The 26,622-nt window shown below is 47.2% G+C and overlaps 1 protein-coding gene across 8 annotated transcripts in view; it reads left to right on the top strand.

Annotated features, from left to right (window-relative positions):
* The window catches only part of UTRN (utrophin), a 2,010,688-nt gene that overhangs the window by 1,519,172 nt on the left and 464,894 nt on the right, over positions 1–26,622 (top strand). For all 8 annotated transcript variants that reach the window (XM_069606729.1, XM_069606726.1, XM_069606725.1 and 5 more), the window contains one exon: positions 24,799–25,067. In XM_069606729.1, the coding sequence (XP_069462830.1) occupies positions 24,799–25,067 (269 nt within the window). The remainder of the gene's footprint in view (positions 1–24,798; positions 25,068–26,622) is intronic.

Genomic DNA, 26,622 nt, shown 5'->3' with positions numbered 1-26,622 from the left:
TTATACTCGTACGTCCCATCCCCTTTCTTCCATCATTGTGTGCGTCCCCCAACATGGGGATGGTGCCAGAACCTTTGGCAGCAAAAAATTGAGCTTCCCCTTTAAATTTAGTACAGCGTGCTGGGGTGCAGACTGAAGCGCGAGAACGCCCCGCTGAGGCCCCGCCCTCTGGCGACTCACATCAGTAACTTTTTCTGCACGGACGGTATCGGACCTGGCAGCCAGCGCAGAGACTTTCTTGACTTTCCGCCTGCTCCCCTTCTTTGTATTTCAATCTTATTTAACCTCCCTTCAGTGCCACGCCTCCACCGTCGCATGTCGGCAGCAGGAGGATTCGCGAGATGTGTTGCGTACGACCGCTTGTTGCCAACCTGAAACCCTCATGCACTCTACCTTGAGTGCCTGGGGCCAGACCATCGCTGGGAGCGTGTGCAACATGCAGTGCTCTAGGTCACAGGGCATTGAAGGGTTGTCGCGTTGGAATGAAATATTCTCCACTTCTCCTCTAGTGCTCCTTAAGGACTTCGTTTCCAGGACTTTTGGTCAAGAAGGGTAGGCCCTCTGTTCAGCACGGCTCCTCAGCACAGCAACTCCTTCCCAAGGTTCCCACAGGCAAGGGTTCTTTGGATTCAGGTTCTGGCAGGCCGGAGACCTCTCTGGCTACCGGCTCCCAAGCCGAGGGGCCCTACCGGGCTGCCCTCAGGAGGGCGTTCAAGTTTGTCCTCTTCTTCGACCCCAAGGGGAAAAGGATCATCGGGTGCCACCTCCAAAAGACATTCCTCGGCATGATCCAGCATGACTACCGGCACAGGTGCCGAGGGTGCACAGCCTACGGGAGCGCGCTCTAAGGTCGTGAGTCAGGGCGTTACGACTACCGTCATCTGGTTGAGAGCTCAGCGCTTACTGGAGTGATCTCTGAGGTCAACCCTTCTGCTTCGAGTGTAACCCAAGCTGTATCCTCCCGTGGCTCGGAGCCTTTGCGCCCTCCCGCCCAAGGCATGGCACAATGTCCCAAATGAGCGGATAGGCATGTGACGGCGCCTGCTAGGCCGCGGGCCTTTTTGGATTTGACTCAGGACCTGCCTGTGCTCTTGCCCATTGAATGGGCCTTGCAAGAAGGTTTCGGTCCCCTTCCCTCTGGAAGCGGCAGTGGACTGTGTGGTGCCGGTATCTGGTCTCCTCAGGAGTACATCTACTCTTTGCAGCCTAATGGAAACAACATCGGGCGCCTCAGCGTTTTGACCAGGAGCGGAGACCCAATGCCTCGGAGGGCCAGACCCCTAGGGATCCGGCGACTGGCGAGGACCGCTTCTGTGAGCGATTCCTCCTCCTGATGCGTTCCCCTCACATGACGGGGCTCCTGAAGGATATAGTGAAGGAGGTAATCCTGCAGGTGGTGCCTCCCCGGCTTCCTCCTCTGGTCCTCTGCCTGTTTCTCCAGTGCCATCAGTGCCAGTGCGAGTCCCTCCCCCGGTCCAGGCCCAACTGGTTGTTCAGATGCTTCCACCTCCTGTACCACCAATGCCTCCCCTCTCAATAGCCGTTGGATCTATATTCGGCTCAAGATCTAGGTAGGATCCCGCCAGCACCTGTGTCCCAGTGCCTGGTCTCCCCTCGTTCTGTAAAAAAAAAGGGCCCTGCAGAGTTCTTGGGGGGGGGCCCTCTGCCCGAGTACGCCTCCCAGGAGGTGGGAGTGCTAGCAGAGGTTTTGGGCAAGCGCACCACCATCCCTCTCCAGAAGGATGTCCTGCTAGTGGTGAGAAAGGTCTAAGAGAAGCCCAGGGCCAACGCCCAGATGAAGAAGTTGGACAGCAGGTTCAGGCTGCTTCTTCTATGGGAGCAGACTCCAGTTGTCTTTCCAAGGAGGACAAGGTCCTCGAGTCTTTGGGCAAACACTGTTATGCCATTTCAGGACTGCATCTGTGACAAGCCAATTCAGTCACCATATTAGCCGCGGCTAACCAGAAACTTTGGCGGGAGCTTGGGAAGTTTCTCCCTGGCCTCCCTTTGGAGAGGTAGGCCTCCTTCAAGGCTGGTCTGGCAGATGCCCGAGCTGTTGCGCAGGACCTCATGGAGTCTTTGGTCTTCCACATCGACACATCCAGCAGAGGGCTGTGCCTGGGTGTCGAGATGAGAAGGACGGCGAGGAAGGATACCACTAAGTTTTCATCTGACGTGCAAGACCCCATCCTAGATCTGCCCCAAGAGGGCATGGACCTCTTTTATTTGTCAACCAATGACGAGTTGACAAAGAAAATCTCCACTCAAACCACCAAGTGCTTGGCCATCCTGACAAAGCCAGGGCTGAAGTCCTTCCCTCAGTCTCAGGGCAGGACCGAATTCAAACCCTGCGCTTTCACTGGCTTCAAGGGCTTCCCGGACCGAGGTACACAGAGCTGTGACAAGAGCCCAACTACAACAGGAGGATGCAGCAGAGGACTTTGTGTGGGTTTTTCTCTCCCCTCCTGCCCAACTCCGAAACCAAGAAACTGTGACATCAAGGTCGGGTAACACAGCTCTGCAGGGGTCGGGAGGGGTTGATTGGCTCCTTTCAGGGTAACTGGAAGTGTCTTTTCAATAGCCCTTGGATCCTATCCATAGTTTCTGCGAGCTTCGGTCTTTCCCTCCCATCCTCCTTCTCTTTGTCAGATCAGGTCCCCAGCTCTTTTATGGGAGGTCCTTTCGCTCTTGGAGATGCAGGTGGTAGAACCGTTTCCTCAATCAGACGGGGGCTTTGCTTTCTACTCCAGGATTTTTGCAGTACCCAAGAACAACTAGGCTGGCCTGAGGGTTGTCCTGGACCTGTTATTTCTCAATCTGCCTTTACAGCTAGAACGCTTCAAGATAATTGCTCCCACGCACATAGCAGTCTGTGTGTGCAGGGGAGTGGATGTGTTCCCTTGACCTCAAGGATGCCTACCTGCATGTGCCCATCTACCAACCGCATCGAAGGTTTATGCGGTTCACGATTGTCGTACCACTGCCAGTACAAGGTACTGCCTTTCAGCCTGAACTCGGCCCCTCAGGTCTTCATGAAGTTGATGAATGCAGGGGCGGGTCGCTGCTTGGAGGGCCATCACCTATACCCCTATCTGGATGACTGGCTGGTGAGAGCGAGTTCTCCCGAGGGCGTGATACACTCCTGCTAGAGATTGGCAGATATTAGGAAGTCAGTTGTGCCCCTCCCAGGATCTGGTGCATTGGAACACAGCTATTCTGTGGGTGTTCCCCAAGTGTGAGAGGCTCCTCTCCCTTCGCTCGCAAGGCAATGGGGCACTTTCTGGCCAACTCGACCACCTCAGCATGGGGCTTCGAGCCCATTCTGAGGCTGTGATGGCCTCTTGCGTGCTCACTGTACAGCATGTTTGCCTCAAGATGAGGCACCTCCAGCCCCACCTGGTGGCAAATTGGGATCAGGAGACTGGGTCTTAGTCAGGCTGGATCCCAATACCCCAGCTCCTCCTGCCCGATCTTCGCTGGTGGTTGATGGACGGCAGTGTTTCTGTGGCAGCCCCGTTCACCCAACCGGAGCTTGCCCTGGTGGTGATGATGGGTTCCTCTCTGTTGGGCTGTGGGGGGACTACTCTGGAGGGCTACGTGATTCATGGCGCATGGTCCAGGGCAGAAGCCCTCTTGCATAGCAATCTGCTTGAACTCAGGGCAGTGGGCTTGGCCCTCAATGTGTTTTCTGCCCCTCACCAGGGGCAGGCCTGTTCTGGTCCGGACAGACAACTCTACTACGATGTTTTACCTAAACAAGCAGGTTGGCAACCGTTCATAACCCCCTCCTCCTGCGTTCCTGCCTCCCCCTCTGCTCCAGCTGACCCTCTGCAAGTTCCAGGCTTCGGTGGGCTGCAGCTTCATCCTGATTGCACCCCACTGGCCTTCAACAGCCTGGTTTTTGGATCTGCTGCAGTTGTGCTCCCAGTGTCCCGTCCACCTTCCGATCCCCAACAGAGGCATCCGGTCTGGGACCTCAATGTGGTGCTGGCAGCTTTGCAGGGCAAACCCTTCAAGCCAATTGCCTCAGTGGATATCCAGCTGGTAATGCTAAAGACAGTTCTACTGATGGCTCTCACCTCTGCGCACAGGGCCAGGGAGCTGGAGGCGTGGTCTTTGTGTGAGCCCTTCACCACGTTTCACAACGACAAGGTCATCTTGCACACTCACCCAAACTTCTTGCCCAAGGCGGTCTCTCCATTTCATCTGAATCAAGAGATCTGCCTGCCGTTGTTCTTCGCGAACCCGCAGTCAGAGGCAGAGAGGGGCCTAATTCCTTGGACCTCAAGTTTTACCCCTCAGACAAAATCCTTCAAGAAGTTTGAGGCATTGTTTGTTATTTTTGGGGGCTGCTATCCCGGCTCTCAGGCTTCCAATGCTTCCTTTGCCCATTGTATGGTTCAGGCCATCTCGGAGGTGTACACGGCCATGGGCAAACCAGTTCCTGAGAGGATTCATGCACATGCGGTCAGATCCAAGGCTACGGCCATCGTGCTTGAGACCTGCTTCTTGGAATGTCATCAGCAAGGCGGCTACTTGGGCCACTCCGTCGGCCTTCTGTGGGCACTATTCCCTGGATAGCAGCTCCAGGCACGATGCAGAGTTCGGTCAGGCAGTTCTGAAGAACCTTTTTGCTTCTTCCTAGATAAGAGGCAGGTTGCCACGGCTCCACCCTATGGTCTTGTTCGGTGGAATCAACCCACAAGGATGGAGGAAAGGGGACGGGACGTATGAGTAATCACCGTAGTGACTAGAGTACTCCAGTGCATTTTCCCATTCCCTCCATACTTTCCACCCACCTTGTTAAAAGGGTACTGAAATGAGGTGCCGGAGGGCAGGGCCTCGGCGGGGCGTTCCCACACCCGAGGCTGCGCCCTTGAGCACTGTACTAAATTTAAGGGGGGAAGCTCAATTTTTCACTGCTAAAGGTCCTCGTAATGTCCCCATTTTGGGGGACGCCCCACAGGGATGGAGGCTAGGGGACTGTAGACTGAGTACTCTAGTCACTACAGTGAGTATTTCAATTATTGTGATTATTTCGGTATGTCTTTCTGCATTTATTTCTTAATGAAGCTAAACTTAAACGAAGAATGACATAAAAGCATTTTCCTCCAGTGCCCACTTTTCTAGTCAAGCAAAGCTAGGAATATTTGATGTTACATTAAGATGGAATGCTATTTCTACATGGGAGTAACAAAACAATTACTTTTTTCCTTTTTCATATTGGCTAGAAAGAAGTGACCTACCTTTCATTGAAAATACAATTTCTGGACATCCACACATTCATGGCATGGTGTTCTACATTTGCACGGTGGCTCGTTGCTACAGTTCTTAATGCCGTTCATCAGGTTATTCCTTTCTAATGTCAGGGCAAGTTTATTGATGGTTATGCAATCTTAAGGTCCAATAGCCCTTTGCTTGCTTTTGCCGTGCTGCCAAATCAACAGCGTGCTTAGGAAAGCCCTCGACTGTAAATAAGTTATCTTACTCTGATGCAAAGAGGCTGCTGGAGGATTAGTACATTTTAGCCACTCCCAGCCGTGGGTTATAGTGAGCTGCTGGAGGGGCAGCAAACTATACCCACTCCCAGGGGTGGGTTATGAGGGAGGCTGCTGGAGTTGTATTAAACTGTATCTGCCACCAGGTGTTGGTTATAGAGAGACGAGCAGGAGGAGTAATACATTGTAGCCACTCCCAGGGTTGGGTTACGGAGGAGGTTGCTGGAGTAGTACATTGTCATTCCCAGGTGTGGGTAATAGAGGGAGTAGCAAACAATACCCACTGACAGGGTTGGGTCATGGAGGAGGCTGCTGGAGGAGTAAATTATAGCTGCTCGCACATAGGGGATTGTGGGGGATTTCCCGGCCACTTAGTGTGAGATGCCTTCCCTTCCTTGGGGGATCCTTCATGACTTGTCACCTCAGATCAGTGATATAGGCTTGGCATGTGCACTGCTAAGTGTGCCATGCACGAGGTTGGCTGCAGGAACCTCATTTCGGAGAGCCACTTGCTTGCATGACCTCTTCCAGTGTGCAGAGTGCGTGGTGCTGGCAAGCTTTCTCTCTTGCATGGTACATGTTGATTTGGACAGGATAGTGTCATTTGAAGGCTAGGAGAATGGCATGAATTACAAAAAAAGTTGCATCAGTGGAAGACTGTTTTTAGTTGCTGTAGCCGGTCTTCCTTACTTATACCATGGCAACAAGACAGAGTGGCCCTTCTCTGGCTGTAAACCACTCCGTTTTAATTGCATCGTATTTGAATATTCCGCTACAGAACCGTAATTAAGTTGACATCGTCAGGAATTGTCAATGCTCAAATGGTCAAATAATGCTGAGTTGCATGATACAGATGATAATGTGTCAGCAAAACGACAAAGGAATTTGAAAAAACAAAGACGGTGAATTAGAAAAATTGCCCCTCTTGCAATATTTGATTCGCGCATGCACATCGACTGACAAAACAAGTCTAGAATGCAAGTGTTCAATTTAATTTACATACAGTAAAATGAATCCATGGATGAAGGGAAGCAAGAAGTCCCAGCAACTTTGCACACGTCCGTCTGAGAATAGGGCCTAACTCATAAAGCCCTTAAGGGAGACTCACGCATAGCCCTTAGTTCCAAGACCAGCACGTAAGAATTTGATGCAACACGGATCTGGGTGTTAACCGGCCGCATTTATTTGGTGTTGATAAAAAATATATATAATTCAAACAATCTCTGTAGTATTGACGGGGACCGCTTCCGGGGTCCTCCTTCAACATTGTCCATGACTCAGAAGTACTTGCCATGACCCGGACGTACATCCCACGCCCCAGAAAACCCGCAGGTGTACCCGAGACAGATCTTATAATGTTCAGATATGAGATCCCAAAAATATGAGGCAAACGAGGGTGGTTCCGAGTGCCCCAGAACCTGCCCCTACCTCCATGGGCAACCAGGGTTCCAACCCCACTGTCCCTGCCTTTGGGCGTACAGGACAGGTGACCACAGCCTCGCCCACAGCTAGGGAAAACATCAAGATTACCACTGCAACACATTAGGGCACTATGATGTAACCAAAACTGTTTGGGTCCCTGTCAAAACTTGCAATACAGACCATGAATGCGACAATTATAGTGCTTCCATTGGATGAATGAACTGGTAGACATTTCCAAAGTCTTAGTCATAAACCTGAGTTTGCAACACATCATAATATTCGCCACATTTCATTAGACAAGTAAACTGGTAAACATTTCAATAGCATTTGTTGTAAAAATCAGTTGTATGCACCACAATAATATACATATGTAATATTGACAAACACCCTTCCTAAAAAATAATTGCAGTACCACAGCAAGTGCAATGGGTGGGTGTGAATAATTGTGTACTGTGAGTAGTGGCGAGGCTGCTCCCTGGCAAATCGAGCCCTTATAAGGGTGTGCGCAGCATGCAGGGCCCCTTTTAGCCCATGACATTATTTCCTGGGCCAAGGGCAGCCACGATGCCGAACATGTCCAACCGTAGGTAACGCTAAGGGCACACCTGGTGACCCCATAATGGCCGCCACATCGTAGGCCGCAGTGTCGCCTCCAGTATCGCCGTTAATGTGAAACAGAAAAGAATGCTTGCCATTCAGGACAGTTTCAAGAGGATCACAAGTAATGTGTGTTCCAAGTCGGATTGTGTATAGCCAATGCACGCATTTAGTGTAGCTAGTCAATGCATTTGTAATCTGCCACTGATAAAAGGATGGACAATAAGACAAAGCTGTTTTACATGTGCCTCACAGTGTTGCTTGAGAGCATAAGTCAAATTACCTTATAGGACAACCACCAATTGGGGAGACTCTGTATCCACTTAAGCGCGTGGGTGCTTAATGCTGAGGACCTAAGAGTGTGCACTGAAAAAAAACAATCTAAAAGTTTTTGAGCTCTTTTGTTATAACCTAAAGAATACTTCCTGGCAGCCAACTTTCTTCTTATACCTACGGACATCCTTTTAATTTGGGCTAGTAGGTGTCGCTATAAACCGAAACTATTGCATTAGGGTACATATAGGGAGAACCTGCATATGAAGAGGAACACAACGCTTGTAGGTGTTTGGTTATTTGGCCACCCACCGTCTGCTCATGGGCATGCTAATCCTTATGGCCATTCCCACCCAGTTCCTGCCCCCTCCCAACCCAAAACACCTCCTCATGGGAGCACTTTGAGCTCGCTTTATTCAAGCCTTACCATCAAACATTGCACTCAAGTGCCTATCAGTGTTTTTTCAAAGCAGTCTTCTGACAGTTAATGTCTTAATTGAAACTGTAAACGTGCTACTGGTGTAACAAAAATGCATTAACCATGGACTATGCGTGTCGTTAACTGAAGTCCTGTTCAAAACAAGGCTTGTGTATAATGTAGGGTTTGGAAAGAGGAAACCGACATACAGGAGGCATGCTTCTGGTTATAGACTTGTATTGGTGGTAAAGCAAAAGAGAATATCCTAGTTTTGAGAGGGGTTTCCCTGTCTCAAATAATGCTAACGAATGTGTCAGTGTGTCGGTCTAAACTAAAGCAAAGAGTTCACCATCCTGTGTCCAAAGACCTATTTCCAAACCCTTAGACTATATTCAAATAAAGAAAGGGGGTGCTCTTCTTGATTCAGAAGAAAGGTTTCTTTCTTCGGGATGATAGCCCAAAGTTCACTTCTGGGTGATTCAAAATGAAATGTTCTTCTTAAGGGATAGAAATAGTCTAATAAAAGGTTCATTGGCTTGAGGTTCCAAAAAGGCACATAAACAAGAGTCTCGTATCTTCACAATGTCAAGAGAAGGACCCCCTTCTAGATTCCTTCTATAATGTCCAAAAATACATACATGGGGGGTGGGATCCCTACCCCAGATCTATTCCACAATGTTCACTGTGTTCACAACCTACCTGGTTCACTTTCCTGCCCGTCACTGTGACTATTACAAAGGTTTTACGTGTGATTTGTTTTTTTATTGGCTGTGGATTCCAGATCCTTCTTGACTTTTCCTGGTTCTTAAGTTTGTACCCGGTTCACTATCCTACCAGGTTTTCTTGTTGTCAGGTGCCAGACCCCTGTGGTATCGCCTTCTCTCACTTGGGTACCCAACCTCTTTGGTTATTTGCTTTCGGGTCCCAGACCCCTTCGGCTTTGTACCTGGTTCACTATCATGCCATGTATTCTTATTGTCAGGACCCAGATGATTGCAGTATTGGCTTCCATCTCTTTTGGGTATCAGACCCCTTCGGTTTCCTGCTCTCGGGTCCCAGACTCCCTTGGCTTTTTACCCGGTTCACTCTCCTGCCAGGTATTCTTATTGTAGAGTTCCAGACCCCAGTAGTATTGGCTTTCTTCTCTTGCGTCCCAGACCCCTTTTGTTTCTTGCTTTCGGGTTCCAAGCGCCTTCGGCTTTGTACCTGGTTCACTATCCTGCCATGTATTCTTATTGTCTGGTCCCAGACCCTTGCGGCATTGGCGTCCTTCTCTTTTGGGTACCAGACCCCTTTGGTTTCCTGCCCTCGGGTCTCAAACCCCTTTGGCCTCTTGTTCTCTTGATCTGGGCATCCCTGGTCTTTCACGCCCTCAGGGTTTGCCACAAAAAGATGGCTTTGGAGAGCACTCCTTAGTGGATGCGGGTTCCGACCCGTGTCCCAATGCAGTATAGTCTCTTGATGTTCCCAGCAAGTTTCTTGGTTTTCCAACCCTTCTCTTGTTACTCACCGGTCTCCGTCTGCTTCTGGGCCTCTCACCCCGATTCGGAGACCTCCTCTTGTGCTCGAGTTCTGCAGCTGCTCTATAGCAGCTTCATACTTTCCTGAGTCACGTCCCAGGATGACCACCCTCTCCAGCTCTCTCGCTCAGCTGGTGCTTCGGTTCCCTTCTTCCAGACACGACCTGACCATGGTGAAGCTCTCAGAGCATCTCAGCTGACTGGTAAGCATCCCGTCTGTGGTTGCTTCGCTCAACTCCTGACCGCTGGTTCCTCAGCTCCCGGCTCCTCCAGGGAGGATCTCTCACTGAGTTCGAATCTCCCCCTTCTATTTCATTCTTGTCTTGACCAATAGGAAATCCACAAACTCTTGACTGCTCAGCATGATTCACAGAGGTGCTCTCTATGCTTCTTCACCTCCTCCTCATCTCAGTACTGATCTTGAGGACTCCTAGTGAGTCAGTTGGACTCTCCTTCGTCTCCGTACTGGGAAAGGGATCTTCACTTGGGTCATTCCTATTTTTCCTCTTTCCATTACTTTCTAGGGGAATGGTAGGGTGACAATAACTCATGACCCTGTTAGGGAAGGGGTTGTTAGGGTTGTAGGAAGGGGGTTCTAGGGTTAGGTGATTGGCATGGATACCACATCCTCTTTCGATAGTCGTCCCGTGTCCCATAGGGGGGTCCCTACCCATGGAATCCTCCCACTCAGTACCACCCTAAGGGGGACTATGAGTTAGCGGCCTCACCTCCTGGGCATCATGAGAAGGGGCTTCCCCTAGTGGAGAATGGACAATATCCGAAGATTTGTCACAATAAGTATTAGGCATTTACCAGTCACTGCTATTGGATGCCCTTGTACTCTCACCATTTTATAACTGCGACCATCAATAGCCAGTTAATACCACAGCTGCAGTACCTGGCAAGTGCCTTTTCCCATGCCTGCACAAAAGCCCAAACTGTTGCCATTGCCAGTGCGTGTTTTCAGATATTTAATGTCGTACCCTTTAGTTCCCTCCCACTTTGACCTCTGCTTAGTTGTCAACATTGGCCGGATTTTATGAAGCTAAGATAGGTGAGCAGTTTATATAGAGCTTGGCCTACATACTCGGCAGCCAGAAAACCCTTTACTACATTATGCCTAAAACCTTGTGTGGTGGCTGCATGTCTCAGTAGAGACAAAGTTCACATCTTTCCCTACATGGACAATTGACTTGTTTGATGCCACACGCCAGATCTGGTGTCAGCCCACCTGCACCACACCTGCCATCTGCTATCCATTTTGGGATTCTGCCTGATCGGAAATGTTGCTAGCAAAAATGTAGTTTGTGATAACTTTGTGGTGTAAATACCTCTGCAGTGAAAAAGTTGCCAAGCAAAAAGTAGTCGCATGCAGCTGAAAAGTAGTCAAAAATATAGCGCTGTTAGGGTAATTGTTGGGAGAGTTTTGGGAGCTTGTATTTGCATGGTTTAGAGTTAGGATAGGGGTTAGGGTTAGAGTAAAGATTTTGTTTAGAATTAGGGAAAGTTAGGGTCAAGGGAGTGACTGCAGGGCTGTTGATGTTGGGGGTTGGTTAGTCATTTGGGTAGATTAAGTGGCATGACAAGTGTTGGGTAAGGGTTATGGCAAGGCTAGGGCTACTAGATTAATGGTTTGGGTACGTGTTAGAGGGATAAGGAAGCTGCGGAGGGTTGGCGTTGGATAGGGATTAAGATAAGCCTAGTGGTTAGAGCAAAGTATGCATTAGGGTAAATGTTAGAGTTGCAGTTAGAGTAATGCTAAGGTTATGATTAGAGCAAAGGTGTGAGTTATGGCAAGGGATATGCCATTTGTGGAGAGCTGGTGATGGGGTTAGTTACTTTCAATGTTTATTTTCCATTGATTTTGTATTGAGCAATATGCTAATAAAATGCTTTAGCTCACTGAAGGCTTAGTGTCCTGTAAGCGTTCAGGGTAGTAATTGGAGTTAGGGGAAGGTTGAGGAACAGAGTTAGGGTGATTGTGGAGGTTTTCTTTGTGGAGATTTGGGACATTATTAGGGTTACAGACTTGTACTTTTGTTTTATTTAAATGTTTTTGGCGACCCTATTACTGGCAACATTTCCACACTTTGCATTGATTGTATTAAATGACTACATTTAAAAAAAAAAAATACTTTTTGCTGGATACATTTTCACATGGCTACATTTTCCTGGGGATATTTTCACATAGAATCCACTGAACTTCAGGAAGTCCTGGGTGACCCAATCCCAGTCACTGTTTTAATGAAACCTACCTGCAACATGCATTCTTAGAAGTGTGTTCTCTGCTATTCCCGAGGTTGGACGTGGTCTCAGCCTTTCTGTGTCTTCCGTGTCTCATTGCATTCTGCCTCTTCGTGGTGCCTGTGGCTCAGTTGCGCATAAGATCACTTCAGTGGCTGTTTCTTTCTTAGTGGTCTTCGTATCAGGGTAACATGATGGACCTATTGCACGTGGCAGACCGGTGTATCGGAGGACTTTTTGGCAGCCCCAGAGAAACTCTGCTGAAGGGAAGAGCTTCTACAGGACCGTTAGCCTCACCTGACAGTGATCACATACATTTACCTTGTTGAAAGAATGGGGCACCCATCTGGATGAACAGTGTGAGAGGTCTGTGGTTCCCTGCCAAGGCAAAAGAACTGATCAACCTACAGAACTAGGATCCATCATGCTAGCCACTGGTAGCATTCCTTCCCTCTCTGCAAGGGAAAGTGTCCTGATCCTGAGGAACCACATGATAACCATGCATTTCCCCAACAGGAGTGAGTGCTCTGTTAGGAAGTTCTGGATGAGATCTTGGTTCCCTTGGGTGACCCCCTCAAGTAGACCAGACCTCTTCTCTTCCAGTGTCATTAAGACGCATCAGTTCTGATCCAGGGATTGTCCCCTGTGGCGATCTCTGTGGGGACATATTGATTGTCGAATGAAAGTACGCTCTACTTTCATGTTTTTTTGACAGTTTCTAGTCATTCCGCTCGTTGTACGGAGACCACACAAGTTTGACTCCACTGTGTCCTTCTTTCCTCCCTGATGCCTTCTGGCAAGTGTGGACCTGCTCTCCCAGTTGAGGGGTTTTGACCGCCATTCGAAACTCTGCAGCCTTTACCTTCATGCTTGGCTACAGAGAGGCTGAGGTACAATGAATGGGATTTGTCAGAGGGCATCCTGGATGTACTGTTTTTCACCAACATGCATGCCACCAAGTCATGTTATGCTTGCAGGTGGTGTAAGTTTTATATTGGCATGGCCTAACCCCTTGGCTTGTCCTACCTTTTCTGGGCTTTCTGCCCTCTTTGCCCGGCTGGGCCTTGTGTCAAATCCAGGGAGCCACCCCCTTTGGACTAAGGAGGTGAGCCCGCCACATAAATACTCCCTAGTGAGATCTCACTGGGGGTGCCGCTTATCGGACAAGGAATCCCCAGTTGACCATTGTATAACCTCTCCCTTAAACTTAGAGTCACAAGCCTTTATTCAATGAATGGGGGCTAATCACGATACCAATATACAGGGCCCTTTAAATGTGCTTGGTTTTGTTGCTGACCATTCCCAGATGACCAAAAGTCAGGACCAAAGGTTGTTGTCTCTCGCTACTGAGTGTACGGGTGTCAAAGAAGGAAGCTGACGCAAAGGTTTTATGGTGGGGGTTAAAGAACATTTATTTAGGGGCAAAGTCCTCACTATCCCCACCATCAAAGAGGGGTGTTCCTGCTAAAACTAAAGGATCTGCTGGAATATCCATCAAAATGAAACTCCACTTTGCTGTGTCACGACCTACTTATATCCCTTAAACTGCAGCTGAAGACTAATACAACAGAAAGTTCCTTCTCCAGGAGAATGACCCCTTTCCCCTGACATTCCTGTGGTGTTCAAAAGAATGCTCTTTTGCAAAAAGGTTGCCAGTGGGAATGACTCCTGTCTTTTTGGTTGCGGGTTCCAACCAATCTTTATACACTTCACTTTCTGGACCAGGAAAATGACTCCCATGTCCTGGTACTGGTTTGTACAGTTCACAATAAGGCTAGGGGAAATTACTCCCTTCCCCTGGCATCTCTTGATTATGATCCAGGGGCTTTTCTGTTGTCTCCAGGAGAATGACTCTCTTCTCCTGGTAAATGGAAAGTTATTTTTCAGGTATTTAATTTCGATGTATATTTTGCCACTCTTTCTCGATATTAGCAAAGTCCAAAACCCTTCTTGCTGGTCAATGAACTTACCTTTGCCACTCCACCGAGGAAGTGCTCCTCGGATTCTCAGATTCCTTTTGTTTGGGTCCAGGCCCTTCTCTGGTGGTCAGTGGGCTTATGTTTGCCACTGCAACAAGGACGGTCTCCTCGGATGCTTGGTTCACTCTGGTTAGAGTCCCAGACCCTTCCCTGGTGCTCAGTGGACTTCTTGCTGCCACTGCGACAAGGAAGTTCTCTTCAGATCATTGGTTCAATCTGCCAGTGTCCAGTAGCTACTTTGTTACCACTGGGACGAGGGAGATCCTCCCGTTTTCACTCTACACAGTTCTGTTCCCCAATAGCCCTATAGATGCCACTGGGGTGAGGGACATTACGTTGTGGCCCTCTTTGGCATTCCTCATGCCACCAGTGAGCCACCTCGTGGTGGTACTTTGGAGTTGGATATTCTTCATGGTTGTTGTGCTCTTCCTTGTCTCAGTAGGTTCTGGCTATATCCCATGTGCTGCTAAAAAACCTGGACTTGCTCTCGATGAAATGGCCAGGTGTGGAAGGGGTGGCCAGGGAATGTTGGTGGGAGGGTGTGACATAGCTCAACAGGATGTACCCTGGGTGTTCGTCCTTGTTCCAGAAGGGTACTCCCTCACCATAAGATCCTCCCGCATTAAACCACCCTTAGGTGGATTATTTGGTAGCGGCCGCACCTCCCTAGCCTCATGGAAAGGGACTCCCTCCTGGGGAGAAGTGACGCCATCAGAAGGATCGTCACAAGAGACGGATGTCAAAGCGCTGAATCCCTTTACTGAAGGAGAGGAGCCGCTGTGCAGCATACCAGACCCGAGGAAGAAGTCGGACCAAGGAACCCCACCGTAACATGCACGACAGCGAAGCGCTAGGACATCCTGAAGGCGGGACCACGTCACATACGTAGTGGGTAGAGAGCCTGCGGAACACTGCCCAGCCTAGAAGGCCTGAAAGCCTGTGACACTGAGGTCTTTGACACAGGAGACCGAACCAGCATACCAGCTTGACCGGATGAAGAAACACAACCAGAGAACCAACAACCCGAAAAGCACGTTACCCATGCTGCTGGAGTGACAGCTTCCCCCATAGAAGAACACTGCAAGAAAGCAGGTACAGAGAGTGGTCGAACTGCGCAAAACTCTGGAAGTGAGTAATAGTAAGGAGAAGCCAGATAGCGTAACTGAGGACCCTTTTGAGGGGTTGGGGGGAGTAAAGGTGTGAGGAGCTATAAGAACCCTGAGAGTAATAAAAAGGCCCAGAGGGGGTAAACCTGAACCCAATACCCCACAAGGGGTTACCAGGGAGTATAAAGCATGAGCAACATAGTAAAGGGGTGAACCTGAACCCCAGACTCCACAAGGAGTTGCTAGAGACCAGAAAGCACGATAAACACCCCTCGAGGGGTGAACCTGAACCCAATAACCCAGCAGTTGTTACCAGAGAACCAAAAGAACAAGAAACTCCCTGAGGGGGTGAGTCTGAACTCAGTAACCTGTGAGGGGTTATTAGAGAGTGAAAAGCACGAGAAACAACGCAAGGTGGTGAACATGAACCCAATAACCCATGAGGGGTTACCAGAAAACAGAAATCATGTGAAACACCTGAGGGGGTGAGTCTGAAACCAATAATATATGAGGGGTTACTAGAGAATTGGAAAGCGTGAGAATTGCCCAGAGGGGGATGAACCTGATCGTTACAAAACATGAGAGGGTATCGGAGAGCAGAAGGCAAGCCAAACGCCCCGAGGGGCTAAACCTACAGGGTCTTAATGTACATTGTTGGGACATTTTCTCTTGAACAAGGCTTTACGTTGGGCAGTCAGCAGGCCCCTTCTGTGTAGAAAATCAAGGAACTTTCTTGTGAACTGTACAAATAGACATATGTCAGGGAACCAGGAGAGAAAACAGACATTTTCCCTTTGTTTTTTAATTGTATGAGCTAGCTAAGGGCCTGGGAAAACCCAAGAGAAGAGGATACAAGAGAGACATGTGGGGAGGGGCTCATGCACCAACCAGCACAAGCCACGAAAGGGGAGTAAGAACACTTCTCTAGACTAAATCCTTTTGTTTCCTTTGTTAGTAGTAGCGGAAGCTAGCAGGTTAGCATATGTTTGGACGGAGGACGAGGGTGATTTATGTAAGACGTTCTGACGAGCACCCTTTTATTATTTTGTAGACTAGAGAACCACCACGTTAGAACGAGCTCTAGGCGAGCTGGTTTCTTTGACTTTGACAACTGGGATTTTTTTAAAGAGCCTCACATTTATTAGTCTCCTGTGTCCAACCTACCACAGCCTGCAGATTGGTGCTGTGAATGGCTACCTGGCCTGTATACCTGTTTTTAAGAAGTCCTTGCGAAGGGCTTATCTTTTACCCTCCCCTCTGTTATGCAGTTCTTGTGGGAATTGAGTAGCCAGTTTTCCCCATGCCTTTTCTTGTGATGTGGGACTTAAATCTGGTGTTGACCTTCTTGATGGCGTCTCAGTTTTAGCACCTTCGTACCTGTTCTTTCAGATTGCTCATCCTTGTGGTGATCTTCATTGTAGATGCCACTTCCGTTAGGTGGGTGAATGAATGATAGGTTATTTCGGTGAAACCTCTTTGCATGGATTCTCAAATGAGAAAATGCCTGAGAGTACATCTGACCTTTTTTTCCTAAGGTTGTGTTGCATTTCCATCTTTCTCGGGAGATTCCTCTTCCGGTTTTCTATCCCCCAGCTCACCCATCTGCAATACTTTCGTTTATTTTCTTTATTTGTACCGCACACCACACCCAGAGGTAACTGGGCGCCAAGGTAGAGGAGAGCTTTCATCCCCTCGATCTCTGAAGGCTCTCTGCAGGGATGCCTCTCAGATGAGGAACATCAAAGGATGAGCAGCTCTTCATTTGTTAAACTGGCTCTCATGCAGGTACAGCCATTACTTAAACAGAATAAAATGGGCTGGAAATTATAGATGTAACATAAGGATACTGTGGGAAAAGGAATAAACCCTCAGAAAGAACATTGCTGAGAGGCAAATAATGTGTTCTTCTATGTGCAGTCCTGTTCTTACAACACGCATGATAATGGTGCCGTAACATCCATCTGGCTTGCATACAACTGTGAAATTACACTCCTACAAAACATTGAGCTTCTGCTTCGTTTGACTTGCACCACTATTGCGTTCCTGCACACACCTCTCTGTGCAGTTGTACGCGCCTACCACATAAACCTATGTTTTCTTTTGCTTTAATGATTGCCGAAATAACCTTCAATCATGCCTGCACATAAAAGGGCCTATGCAGTGACACGCATGTAACAAACACATCTCCTCCTGCAGATTAAACATTTCTATCACACATGCCACCACGTGTAGTATGGCCTCGCTGTACCCTTCTGGTATGCATTTCCAAGTCGTCTTGTGTATTACTGCTATGCCAAGTAATCTTATGCTAGTGTATATATTATGTTAATGTTATTAGGATATGTTGATGGCTATTGTTGTGTGTGCTATGAATCTGCTATGGTGTACTAAGCAATTTTGTTATGGGATTCTTATGCTTTTTGGCTTGGACTGTTATGTTTTGTTACGCTATTTTATGTCGTAGTATTCCACGTTATCTTTCTGTGCTAAATTACGCTGTGCAACTACATGCCAGGAAACATAGTGTGAAGAATGTGTGATGTGTCCAACAATCTGCAATGTATGCAAGTACTGTCATTTGTTATGCAATGGTAGACAAGTGCACACCTGGAACCCATAGCTGTTCAACGCTAAACACGCACAACCCAAAGTACTTAAGGCATACCGCTGGTAGCTGGCTGCTTTAAAAATGGCATTTAATAATAGTATGGTGTACACCTATCTGTGGTATGGTATGATATGCATTGTTCTTTTTTATAGCATATTTTGTTATGCTATGTACAGTTAAATGTGTTGTTCTGCTTTCCTATGCCCATTGTGTGCTTTGCTATGCGTTCGTGTTTTCCTCTGTGTATGGGTGCAACACGTTGCCCCTCAGCACTAACCGTCCCTGTAAATGTCTCTTGACCATATGTTATAAGCACTCCTCGAAAAGCCACGTTTTAAGTGTTGAATGTGAACATTTTAGTCTGCAAAATGGTGCTGCCTTGACATAGTAGCCTGGTCCCGAGTGTAATTAAATTATGCCGGCCTGCTGAAAGATGCAGTAGAGTAGAAAGGGTTGGTGTTAAATTGATACTGGGGTGTGACCAAAGATCACCCTGTTGCTCTCTCCTGCCAGGAAAATGTAACTGTGTGGAGAAAGCTGGTCTATAGGGATCTCCCAGAAATGCACCGCCTGAACCACCATTACAGCCATCACACTACATCTTCTAGCAGGCTCAAGAACTTCCCTTCAACCTGGTCTATGGCATTGCTTGGAGAGAAAGCCACAGTGCAAAGCTGCCCCTCCTTTGAGAGTGACTGCGGTTCCACTCATCCTACAGACTCTGCCTGTTCATGGCCATATAAGAGTGAGTAGGTGGTGGTTTACTCTCTCCTGGCCTTTGCTTGAGCTCAGCACAGCCCCTTTTCTCTCTTGAGAGCTGTCATTGAAGCTCATTGCAACGCCTGGTGAGGTTAGTGTTCCTAACCTCCCCCATTACCTCTTTCTGCTGGGATTGGCATCCTGTATCTAAATACTCTTCATTTTTGGCATGCAGTGACCGGAGCATAGCATTCACCCAAAAGCAGCATGCACTGCGACCACCACATCCTCAACTGAGGGAAGGCATGGTATCAAAGTAAGACAGACGCAACTGATCACTGTTCAAGGGTGTTTATTGAACTTTTTTCAAGGGGGTGATAAATGTCCATCTAAACCTAAGACTTAGATGGGAGCAAGCTACGACTATCAAAATAATAATACAGTCCTATTGGAGTCTTGGTCAAAAATAAAAGGGCCTATACTAAAAAGTCTATTGCCAATCCTTACCGCCAAGTTTACAAATAATGTGGAGAAATGTTCATGAAAAAGAAACAAGTGTTCACAAAATGATAAGTCAGGATGTGTAGGCCCTTGGCCTCCTTTCCCCACGTTTTCAGCACGGGACAAAGTGGGTCACTCGAGCACAGCACACTCCTGGGCTTATACACAAGGACACAGTTCTATCAAATGCACCAGGGCCTTCTACGCCCAAGTCTATCAGATTACATAGGGTCTCTTGCTTCAGAAGGCTTGATGAATCAAACAAAAAATTATTTTGCGGATATTCACATAAGGTGATTTACTATTCACCCGGGATCCCCCTTAGTCTGGCTCAAATCCCTTTTCCACAGTTAGCCTCACTCAGCCGGGCGCAGACCAATTACAATTTGTATTTACTAACTGAAGACTTTCGAATGTGTACAGGACTTGGCTTAACTCGTTACAGGACCAATTCAACTTTACGGTACACAATTGTACACGCTCAGTTGGATGCCTAACAAAGTCCTTTGAATGAGCACGCACGTAGTGCCGGACCACTCTGTATATGGCATCTACATTGGTTTCAAACGTTGTCATTCCTTCGATATTCCATTATACTTGCGTCGCTCATCACAGGCGTTTTGAAATCGGTTCTTTGCAGATTTCTTCATGTATTGTTGCCGCTTGCAACCTTGATTCTAACACAGGCCAGTCTTTCGGTCTTCCGACTCACCGGCTATGCTGACTTTACTGGAATGGCTTTGATGTGGGAGCCCAAGAACAGTACCATGGCGGCAATCGCTCCTCCCCGCCTCGGCTATCGATGCAGGAGAGTCCCAGATACTTTCCACACACAAGGCACATTTCTGTAGTTTCCAATTCCCGGTATTATGTTTCTTATCCATGAGGGTTTTTGAAAGTAGCGGTCTTCCTTGGAAAAGGCCACGGGCAATTCCCTCCTTGCAAACCTTTCTGGCCCCTTTCTCCTCATAAACCGCCATCTCTAAACCTTTGCTTCCTCGTGTGTTTTACCTTGCTCAGAGTGTGCTTTCGTGCTCTGCCTTTTATCCGTGTGGGAAAGTGTGATAGAAGTCAGGTGTGTGTAACTATGAGTAATTGCCTGACTCTGCTTGACCCTTGTGTTGGGACATGTCAGGTATACGGCTCTAGTGTTAGTCCGTTGTTTCTCATGATAAACTGCCTGTGAGAAAGTGTTTGTTTTGCAAAAGGGGGCGCAGGGTTGAGTCTCTAGGTATCCTACTTGGTAGGATGGGGAAAGGGTGTTATAAGGAAGGGGATACTGCGTCTCACCCTTCGGTGTCGCACTTTGACTCCCCGAAGACTCACCATCCAGGTGATCCTCACGGAGTGGTCCACCCCCAGGAACTGTTCCATTAGCGATGGCTGTGTCCTGGCCACCTGGATGATAGATCCCCAGAGACTAGCGAGTGCGACACCTTCAGGTTTCTCACACTCCCCACAAATCACAGAACACTCCAGAGTTCAATATTCTTGAAACTCCAGATGGTCATTTAATCCTGGTGGTCCATCAACACAAGGCTGTACTTCCACCATGACACTAATCATAAGAGGGGCAAGCATGTTAAAATGGCTGCACAATGACGTTCAGCACTCACCAAAAGCCCTAAACAACTAAGTGAATTATTAAATGTATGACTGCTCTGCCAGTAGTACCTCACAACAATGTGCCTGCCTGCTAACTGTATCTTACAAAGCGGTGTAGACTGAAGCCGAACTCCCCTTTACGAATCACTTGTGAAGCTGTAGAACCCAACTGAGAGCCAATCAGTGCTTGCCTGCTGCAGGAGATTGATGTGGTAGCCGTTGTTGCCGGGAGGTGATTGCTCTGCGGTGGACTGGAAGGGTACTTGGAAAAAAGAGCAATAGCGATAAATCATAACTTGGGATTTTCATCGTTTTCTTTTCATTCCCCTGCTCGAACGTCGTTAGTGCCTGTAACGCGGCTGCTCCGGGTTCATGATTGCCCTCAGAGTTCATTAGATGCTATCACCAACATCGCAGAGGATCGATCTGCAACGTTACGGGACCCTCTCCCGATAGCCATCAAACCCCATGCTTTCCCTTCCTGTTCAGAGCTTAGACCGAAGGGTCTGAGTGCACACCTAACCCCAAAAGGCAAGTAGACTTTCTGTGTATTGCCCAACTTTGTCTTTCACTGAAATGACATGGCATTCTAAGGTATTTGCGTTTAATCACCCTCTTGCAGACAAATGCTTACATTTCATGCGTTGCATCTTAACCTTTGGGTATGTGATAGCAGCAGAACACATTTCAAGGCTTCCAATGGGTCTTGACAAGCTTTCGAATTTCACTTTTCTATGTGCAACCACCATTTCTTGAATGCCTTGCTTTGTGCGCAGCCATCCCAGTCCTACACATAAACACTGTGGTAGTCCATTTGACCATCTTTTTTAAAAAAATGTATTTTTTTATTGTGTATTCTTAGTTTGATTTACAAAACTTTAAGCACATTAACTATCTAAAGGCATGCAAAAGCAACACAAAATGGGAGTAAAAATACTCCCAAGAAAAAATAGTAGACTACAGACGCATAGAAGGCGGCCCCCTTGGTTCAAGCAACACAGCGTCAGATATTAATAGCGCTCCTTCCTGTGGCACTGCTCTGGTAGAAACACTGACCCGAAAATATGTTACCGCCCGATCCGAAAAGGAACTTAATGTAAAAAATGCATCATTTAATGCGCATGAATAAGGCGCAAAGACGTATCGGCTACAAAATGATAACCATTTTAGAGTTATTAATCTTCCCCAGAAACCTGCTGGGAAAGCGATTTTTGTTCTCCTTAAAAAAACATTTTACCCTCTCTTCAGAAAATAATGAACATGGTCTTGCTTCAAGATGGTTCCTGGAGCCCCATTCGCAACCCGTCAATGCATCTGTGCCACCAGAGGTGCATGCCAACCAGGTAGACCCCACGAGGCCTCCTGGGCTCATGAGCACGAGAAAAACCTGATTCCAAATAATATGTGAATGCGGCCAATAGCATATCATTTTCCACTGGCACAAAGTTGTAGAACCCCTGGGATTTCGGAGGGGTAGGGCAATTTTAGATTTTGCCAAAGGCGCCTTGCCATATTAGTTGACCTAGACCTGGCTAGAGATGGGGTCTCCAATTTCTAAAAATGGATCCAGCCCGGGCAAAATGTCTTGCCATATATCGAGACCGAACCACATTACTCCTGACATATTGCAGCGTTCTATATACTTGGTTAAACCTTTTCCATTTGCACTCTGCTAATGAATGTAGAGTAACATGTTCATCAATTTCTGATCGATTATCTTGTTGCTTGTAAAAAAATATGCTCACACTTTTTTTTTTTTTTGTGTGTGTTCTGCATCATTCCTCAGTCTTCGTATTTTCCGGGGCCAACTTTCAATTACAGCAGTCATCGCCCTTTCTCTGCGCGAGCTGCTTCTTGCCAACCTATTAAAGTTTAGGCCCAGTGCAGCAATGCTTGAGATATTGTAATAAAGCTTTGCGGATCTTTGCAGTATTGCTGACCAACTTTGATCATTTGTGTCTTAGTGCCCCTTGAGCAGCGAATGCCTTCCTGCAGGTCTTTTGTAGGGCATTTGAGTGCTGCTTCTTTATCATTCCAGGGACACGTTTGCCATCTCAATTTCTTTTTTATTTGGTCGGACAACAGCTTTTACTGCTTTGTTTAAGTATCAGAGCATGTTTAAACCTTGGTTCAGGGTGTCTTTTATTTGGAGAACTGCCAAATTAGCTATTAAGGCACTCCATGAACACCAGATCCAAAAATGCAATCACTGAGCTTGGGTTTGTTCAAAACATACTTGGTGGAAGAAGTGGGATCACCTTGGGTTCCATGCGCTTGCATTAGACGCTGAAGGTTTCTGTGAATCAGTCTGGAAAAGGCTCGCCGTGTGAATTACAGGACTGAATGATCTGCCATTGGTTAATGCATTCCTCACATTCGGAACAGCAAACCCTGGTGAAAGGCACTGCAGTCTGCATTCTGCCACTTAGCTCCACATAGCAGGACACTGGCTTTCCGCCCCCTCCCCTCAAAAGTTAATATATTCTCTAAAACGTTTATTAGACAATTTAGCAGGTTAAATATTACAAGAACCCATGTAAGGATGTTGAAGGGGCAATATGCTTGAAACCGCAGGATTTTGCCATTTTCAAAGCAGCAGTATCTCGGCCTTCTCCATGCACGCCTCATAGCGGCAAAGGTTACTGACATTCCAGTATTGCCCACTGCTCAAGGCTCGTGGCCATACCCATGGGTAGTGCTCCTGGGGTTAGCTTAGGCCATGCCCCGTGCCTGCTGAGCCTAAAGACCCAAGCTACTCCTTACTGATGATGCCCAGTGAGGCCAAAACGTGTCGGGGCATGCTTGTGGTCTCATATTGAAATATGGAGGCATCCCTAGTAAAGCTACCGCAAGTGTAAGCACTTAGGCTTATGAATACAGGGCAACTTGTCAAGTTTAAATCCAGGTTGTGGCACCTTGCTGATGTTAACAATTCGTGGAAAGAGGAGAGTTGGTACAAAGTTACAACTCAACAATAGTCTTTGAACGCCTTGAGGAAGACCTGAGGGTTTAGGTCGAAACACATGTTGGCTACCCACTAAAGAGACATACACCAACAATTCACGAGTTATCTGTGATTTCCAATGCTATTGTTTATGAAAAGACATTTAATATTGATTAGGGTGGAGCGATTTTGTCTCGCAGTCCAGTTGATATTGTGTAATATGTAGTTTTTGCGTTCTTGGTATTCAGTATCAGTAAGTTTGGAAAGAAAGCGCACATTAAACAAAGATTTCTCTTGTCAGCACAGGACATTCTAGGAGATTTTCTTTATTACTAGAGGGTATCGGGCATCAGAGCAGGGAGCTTTAATAGCGCAAGTTGTAGTTCTCTCTTTCAGGATCTCAGCACTATTTGTCTTGGGAGATCAGGATTCTGGCCTTATGGTATCTAGTCTAGCAGGAAAGTATCAAGAAGGGTTGGAACAAGCATGTTCTGGTTCCGTGCTTCCCAGTAGATCACAGTTTCTTTGGAAATGTAGTTTCTGGCTGCATGGTATCTATCAATCCCATTTTCAGAAATCTGCAAAATTGCCGATTTCACTTTCAGGTCTACAACCCGGTCAGCATACTGTTTTATGGTAGAGAAGCAAATTGCTCAAATGTATGCTTTTTGTCCCAGAAATGTCTTTGTCTTATAAATCGGCACTATTTGATACATAGCATTTGACCACTCTCAAGGATGCAGGCAGCCAATATATGGTTCACCCTTATGGATCGTTATTTTGCAAACGTCTGCCATTTTTGTGATTGGGGAAGAGGAGCATGTTTAGCAAACAGAATCAATGGTATTGGAGTTACAAATTCATGATTTGTAGCTAACTTGCATACCCAAAGTGCATTTCTCTGTGGCTCTGAACTACAGGTGAACTTCCAGAAATGGCTACTGGTTTGCACTGGCATGTTTGGCTTGTTGGCTGAAACTGTTTATTCTTCTCTCACATTTCAGATGAAAGTTTTGTTTCATGCATTTAAACCAACCATGACATATATAGTATTTTCATAGTCAAAGCGTTAGCTATAAAACCTGTCAATAGACACACACACAGCAGTAATTACCAAATGTGGGGTTGGTTTCGCCCATATTGAATTGATTTACATTTTAAATGGGCAATGAAGTCTAACTCCACCTCCACACCTCTTTCCTAGCCTTTGAGCAGTCTTGTGGCTGTCCTCTACATGCGTATATGAGAAATCCCTACATCCGGGGCTCTGATCATTCTGCTATTAGAAATCTTCCGTAGTAGAAGTGTCCTGCAGCCCTTTTCTCTTGGTCAAGGTGCGATCATATCTTAGAAACTAAACAGTGCCTCTCTCCTTGTTCCACAGAGCTCACAGCAGAAGAGAAAGCACAGAAAGTTGCCAGAGCCATGCGCAAGCAGTCTTCAGAGGTCAAGGAAAAGTGGGAGAGTCTGAACATGCAAGCAAGCAATTGGCAGAAGCAAGTAGATAAAGCGCTTCAAAAGCTAAAAGATCTTCAAGGAGCAATGGATGAACTGGATACGGACATGAAAGAAGCTGAGGCAGTGCGCGGTGGATGGAAACCAGTGGGGGACCTACTCATTGACTCGCTCCAGGATCACCTTGAAAAGACTACAGTATGTATTCCATTTTTATTTTTTGTGTTCACACCAGTTATGTTCTTCTTCTTGGGTGACTGTTTTTGCAGTCAATGTTGGAGGGGTGTGGGGGGTCATTACTTTCTCTACTTTTCTCTTGTACTTTGCTGCTTTAAAGTAAACCAAATGGCCTACTTGACAAATAGAGATTTTGAAAATGGCGTCATCTTGTCCCAAGTTTCCATTTTCAGTTATGTTCACTTGTTTATCATTGTTTAATAGATTCACAGTTTTACCCCCAACAACATGTCCATAGCGTGACAATTTAATCTGAGTGACCCCCAGCACTTTTGCTGGAATCTGGACTTTTTTGATTTTAATCTCCTGAGTGAGTGGAAAATGTTTCTGCTTTTATGCAGTCTGCTACACTCCATATGTTTAATGCAGGCATCTACAATTTGCTTTGTGACACCCAGCACCTTCTGTGCAGTGTCACGGAGTAGTCCTTTTGACTTCTCTTTGTTTTATTACATTCTCTTGTGAGAACTACAGTTCCCAAGAGTAGCAAGATAACTTTTATCTTACTTACCTTTTCCCTTTGTGGGTCCAGCACACACCACCTTATGTGGGGTGATGAGGGGTTGCCTCGTTACTCCTCATCCCACTACTCCTGTAACCTTTTGTTACAGTGACTAACTTAAATGACTGGTGGCAGTGGATACCTTTTCTACTGTTTGTGCAGGTTACTAGCAGGCTGATTTCTCAGCTGCAGTACAGCACCCTTGGGTGAGCATTTTCTCAAAATGTCCTGTGTCTTCTTTTTCGCAATTTTTAGTTTCACTTCCTCCTGCTATCGTGAATTCTGCCTTCGGCAGGCTTCAGCCCTGAAGCCTGCCCAGCCTCCAATGTGTCTGGGAAGGCAAGAAGGGAAAGAGGGTCCCGAAACCTCACTGCCCTTTGTCTGAAGGTGTGCCTGGCTGAAACCAGTGGTCGCCTGCCCCGGAGGACAGCCAACCCCCATGTGATTGACAGCTCCATGGGAGTGAAAGAACTGGTTCCAGCATATAAGGCAAGGTTTTTTGGACTACAGCAGAGTAAACCACTGGAGCAAGGAATCCGAAGCAGAAAACAGGCCGAGATGCCAGCAGCACCTTCAACAACCGCAGAAGCAATGGTGAAGCCCTGCAGCTGTGCTGACCCTGTTTTCATCTCGACGTGGAAGCTCCGCCTAGGAAAACTTCCTCCCTTGGACTGGTGGGAGCACCTAGCCTCAAGACCCTCTTCAGTTTGGGCCATCCCCTGACGTCCTGCGACTTTCCTGGGCTGCAGAACATCAATACTCAGGGTACCTGGACCATTTGTGACTGCATCTTCTTGCGATCAAATCCAGCTGAAATGTTGCAGGCATCCGTGTGGACCTCCAGAGGCAGGAATTCTTCACCAAAAGTCCCCTCACCAGAGTTCAGGACCGAGTAATCAAAGAGAATCAGACCAGTGATATTCGTTTCTTCTTGGTGCTAAAAAAAAACCATCAAAACCACAAAGAGCCGCTGGAGGGAGCTGAATCCTTTGCTGCTGATCCCTTCTCTTGAGT

This window comes from Ambystoma mexicanum, chromosome 4p (genome assembly GCF_040938575.1).
Source record: "Ambystoma mexicanum isolate Mex_15411 chromosome 4p, UKY_AmexF1_1, whole genome shotgun sequence".
NCBI classification, from domain to species: Eukaryota; Metazoa; Chordata; class Amphibia; order Caudata; family Ambystomatidae; genus Ambystoma; species Ambystoma mexicanum.
This window is presented reverse-complemented; position numbering and strand designations above follow the sequence as displayed.